This window comes from Montipora foliosa, chromosome 4 (assembly GCF_036669935.1).
Source record: "Montipora foliosa isolate CH-2021 chromosome 4, ASM3666993v2, whole genome shotgun sequence".
Lineage (NCBI taxonomy): Eukaryota > Metazoa > Cnidaria > Anthozoa > Scleractinia > Acroporidae > Montipora > Montipora foliosa.
The window spans coordinates 25576203-25581202 of NC_090872.1; the positions used below are offsets into that span (position 1 = coordinate 25576203).

Below are 5000 nucleotides of genomic sequence, written 5' to 3' on the forward strand. Positions count from 1 at the left end.
GTTTTGTTTTAGCAGTTCAGAAATGACTTTATTGATCTTCTTAAATTCCCCGCTACTTGGTCTGTGTTTGGTTCTTGTGTCAAGCTCACGCTCATTGAAATTTCCTTCTTGACCGCTTACCATCTTTAATATCGAAGTAGAGGACTCCAACAGCATTTTTTCTTCTTGACAAAATTCGACATTTGCCATCAGTATTCCGCTCTGTTGTTCGTGATCACTCTCCGTATCATGCAAATTAGCTTCTTGCTCTTCATAAACAACTAACCATTTGGTAAACGCGGGGCATCATCCGACTTGTTTAAAAGCACAGCTTTTCTCTTGCATTCTAGTAAATCATTATTCACTTTCTGAGTCCACGTATTTCTCTGACAAGGTCTTCTTTCTTCTCTTGACCTCATTTCTTCCATACTTAAATATATAATTAGAAATCAGCTAGACAATCACTTTGTTCCTCCGTTTGAAGACACCTTTAGCATCTTCTACTTTAGAGTTAGCTCAAAGAAAGGTATAAAATACCGTAGAATAATTCTGGTGCTTCAATCTTGGCTTGCTTCCGAGATAAACTGCGCTTTAAGCCAGAGGGCTAATACACGTCCGCTCTACTTGCCGCCATGTTTATTCATGTTTATTCGCCATGTTTATTATTATTATTATTATTATTATTAATTATTATTATTATTATTATTATTATTATTATTATTATTATTATTAGTAGTAGTAGTAGTAGTAGTAGTAGTAGTAGTAGTAGTAGTAGTAGTAGTAGTAGTAGTAGTAGTAGTAGTTGTTGAGGACTGATGGAGCTGGAATAGGTCGAGAACCTTTGCTGTAAGCCACGAGGTGGTTGGTAAAAGACGGAAAAGGGAAAATCCGGTCGAGGACCGTTGTTTCTTTTCTGTGTCTCGTGGTGGCATTGACAAAAAACAGGAAAAGTCGTGCATACGGGAAAAAACGAAACAAAAGGATCAACAAATGAAAAAAATAAGGAAAGTGGACATAAAACAAGGATGGAATTTTGGTCGGGGACCAGTGGTGCGGTGTAACGAGCACTTATTAGGGAGCTTAAGCACGCGCGTTTTTGAGAGGCGGACGGCAACCGGAAGTGAGCTGTTTTCCCTTTTGACTTGTCTTTACACAACCAACTTTACACTGCTAAATATCTTTTCTCCATTAGAAATGATTAGTGTAAAAATCTGGGAGACACCACTGCCCTGACACGCAAAAATGTTCTCTTCCGGTTGCCGTCCGTGTCTCAAAAACGCTCGTGCTTAAGCTCCCTATTATGATTTTTTGGCGCCACCAGATGGGGAAAAACAAAACGAAACAGGCTCGGTCGAGGACCAATAACGCAACGTTAGGAGGGGTTTTTTGCTCTGTGCCTTGTGGTGATGTGAAAGAAAGTGGCTCCCGGCCGCTGCGGTGGAAGCACTCAAGGAGGAATCGGATGATGGATGCGTCAGCAGTTGAGGTGGTTTTATCCTCTCTCTGCATTGTGATTTCGCGTCCAGCATCTTTGTTTGATCTGTACGCTGCGATTGCGGCGCTTGATGAGGTGGTTAACGCTACGAAAGAGAAGAGGGATGACCGAGCCTCTCGTTTCGGGATAGTACTAAGGCAGCGTCGTCTTGATAACCAACCCAGGCCTTCAGCAGATCTTGATCGGGTTGGTCGCTTCAAAGGTGGAGGCTGAGGTGGCGAGAGTGATAGCTAAGGCAACAAAAGGACCATTCCCTATCAATCGAGGTGCGTTCGTAGGACGGACGCGTATATCTCCATGCGGCTCCAGGCGTGGCAATCTGAGCTTTAGGCCGCCGTGGGATAAAAGATGTTGGGTGCTGAGAGCGGGCCACATTTCGCGTTCTTGCCCGGGGAAGCGATAGACCAAAGCGGAACCGATTGCAGTGATTCGTTTTAGTGTCGTTGTGGGTTGTTTTCAGATTTGATGAAGATGAAGCAATTTTGGGCACTGTACTTTTTATACCCAAGGCCGTCTTGTTTCTTATCTTTTATTTTTTGTACTCGAGATTGGAGAAGTGGCCCCGCACGTTTTACCATTCTGACCACAAAATTTCGCATTTTGTCTGCCAGGCAAGACGCACAAAGTTACCAAGACTAGCCACTTCGTGATTTGAGAGGCATGGGTCTATTCTCGATTTTACGCCACAAAGTGCTGTGGAATGCGAAATTTCTTTGAAAACGGGAATGCAAAGCAGTTTGTGACATAAAAGTGGAAATAAACCCATGTCCCTTAGATCACGGTCGTGGGTCCAAGTTACTGCTAGTTCTGCCAAGTTTACGTGGTTTGCCCTGACGGCGTAGAGAAAGCGAGATTGGGGGCGAATATGTTGAAATATGTTTGCTTTGGATGGGGAGATTTATATAAGGAACGAAAAATATTCGAGTTTTGGTGCACTTTAATGACCACATCGAAATTTAAGCGGGAGGTGCGTTTTTTGGCAGTGACGGCATTTAAAGGGCGGAGCACACCAGCAAACCTTGGACAAAAATCGTTGAGACTTAAGGACGGTGCCTACTAATTCAAAGGTATTTTAGCGCGGTTTACTGACCATGCGGGAAAAGCAGATCTTAACAAGTGTTAGTATAAATACACAGGTGATTATACAAAATCGCGTGCTCTCATTGGCTCGCTATCTCGGATTATCAGCCGATAATCACCTCGACGGACAAAATGGCTGCCAGTAGTCGTTTTGCCACTGTAAGTGAAGATGATTTCGCGTTGAAATGTTTTTTTTTTCTCTTTTTTGAAATAATCACCTATGTATTTATACTACAACAATTATTCGCCTCAGGCTCAGTGATTATCGGTGAATATTCACCCATCATCACTTCGCCTTCGGCGAATAATTGTTAATTATTGAAATCCAAAAAGAAAATTGGGAGTAACCACGCATTTTTCGAAGATAATTAATCAACAATATTTGTAAAAAGCTTTAAAATACAAAGCAATGTATAGCGTTCTTTTCCAAATTCAAGCTTAATTATCTCTGAAAAATGCGTGGTTACCCCCAATTTTCGTTTTGGATACCAAGAACACTTGCTAAGTTCTGCTTTCTCCGCATAGTTTTGAACCGCGCAAAAATATCCCTGTATTAATAAGCACTGCCGATAGGAAATCCGAGTATCTCGAGATGCGCAGAACGTATGCGCAATAACAATAGTAGACACCCTCCTTAAGATTCTTAAGTTTCATCCTTTTGGACAATTTCAGCAAAGCCCAACAATGTCCCCATCCCCTCTCCCACCCAAGATAATGTTGTCTGTGAAGAAGCGTTAGGGGAAGAGCGGGATCCGCAACATAAAGATTTACTTCACGGAAGTAATTAATTTAGACATGGGGAAGAAAGTAAAAAGTGGCTCGACCGAATTTTGTACAGGATTGAGTACATTTACATCAAACGTGATGGTTCGCGTGGTACAAGTCTCTCGCTGACTTTGTCTCTGTTTAAGTAACTAATCAATTTCGTTGATTTTTTTGTTTTTTTTTACAGACGGAACCCCAAATACGTGCTACGACAAGGAGACGATGACCTCCAGCGTTATTAACAAACTGGGAGAATATCCGCAGCACAAAAGTAAATACATGCCAGCGGAGCTTCTTTGTCCAAAATACTGATTTTCTGTGTAGCTTTCACGTACGCTCACACTCACTACCTGGTTTTCACTAGCGGCGCAAAGCACAAGAGCGCTTATTTCACCGTGAAAACGGGGTTGACGCAAGCAAAAACCACAAGCGCAGGGATCGAAGTTTTTCCTTTTCCTTGTGGTTGCGTTCGCTTGCGTTCGCTTGCGTCTTGTGAAAACGAATCGCAGCATAAGCACTAGGAAATTTGCTATACGTCTGGCCAATTAAAGCACTAGTTCCAGATTCCGCGCGTCTGAGCATTTGAACAAAATGGCGGATGCCGTGGTTGATTTTGATGCCGACGTTCGTTTTTACTAGCATATAAGCAGCTTGCGTCGCTTGTGAAAACCAGGCTTAAGATTTGCCCACATTGGCCTAGTCCCCATCAGCGTCAGAAAAGTGTCTATTTTTAAACCCAAGTTTTGCGGGAAAATAAACATTTTACCAATTTTTCTCCCGGGGTTGAGCTTCTTTGTGTATTGTATTTGCATTATCATGCAGCAATCGCATTTACATGATATGGAAATACCTGGAACAAGACGTTTTATTCCCAAAGGATTTGAATTGGGTACAACATTGAATTAGGCGATTTGGTCTCTTGTTTATTTTCCCGCAAAACTTGGTTTAAAAATAGACGATTTTCTGATGCCGTTGGGAACAAACCTGATACCAGATTCTTACTCTTGGGTAATGGACTCTTGCTAAAATAAACCTTCCTTTTTAAATAAATGTGGTTAAATGCAATTTAACCTAATTAACAAAAAAGAGATGCTGGTTTTTCGCTCGTTTAGGTCCACAACGGAGCGGTTTGCTTAGCGGTCAGCGGTTTATTCGTACGTGCACAGGCTCACGTGAGTCATGCGGTCTCAGTGTAGCGGCCATTTGGAGCTACGTTGGGAGAGTGTTGTGCGGCCTTCGTTTTTTAGGGGTTGTTCACAGCGTTCACAGCGTTTGCGTTTCCTTATTTTTTCTGCTTCCCTCTCTTCATCTACCCCCCCCCCCCCCCCCCACCCCCCTTTCCCTTTTTACCGTTGTTATCACAGTGTGACGATTGCCCGGATGTCTCTGAGTGGGGGCTCATGGCTGGGTTGCGGGGATTGGTAGCCATGCATGGGAGCGTTTTACTGTCTAGGGGCTGACTGATCACAGGGGAGGCCCTTGGACATCCCGGGCACCCACCTTCCACTCAGCTCGATGCAGTTGTTAACCTTACAAATACTCTTTTTCTCGTATCACTGCTGGATTAGTAAGGGAATTGTTCTTTTCCCGTTTAAGGGTATGTCACCATCGGAATCTCATCAGTCAGGCGACCTTCAGGAAAAAACTATCTTGTCAAAACCGTCAAGCATTTACTGGACAA

General features: G+C 43.0%; 1 protein-coding gene across 1 annotated transcript in view; it reads left to right on the top strand.

Moving 5' to 3' along the window:
• LOC138000431 (alpha-1,3-mannosyl-glycoprotein 4-beta-N-acetylglucosaminyltransferase C-like) overlaps positions 1 to 5000 on the top strand; it is a 15706-nt gene that overhangs the window by 9331 nt on the left and 1375 nt on the right. The window contains exons 3-4 of the mRNA XM_068846845.1: positions 3507 to 3590; positions 4916 to 5000. The exon at positions 4916 to 5000 is cut by the window's right edge and continues 1375 nt beyond it. Of these exons, the coding sequence (XP_068702946.1) occupies positions 3507 to 3590; positions 4916 to 5000 (169 nt within the window). The remainder of the gene's footprint in view (positions 1 to 3506; positions 3591 to 4915) is intronic.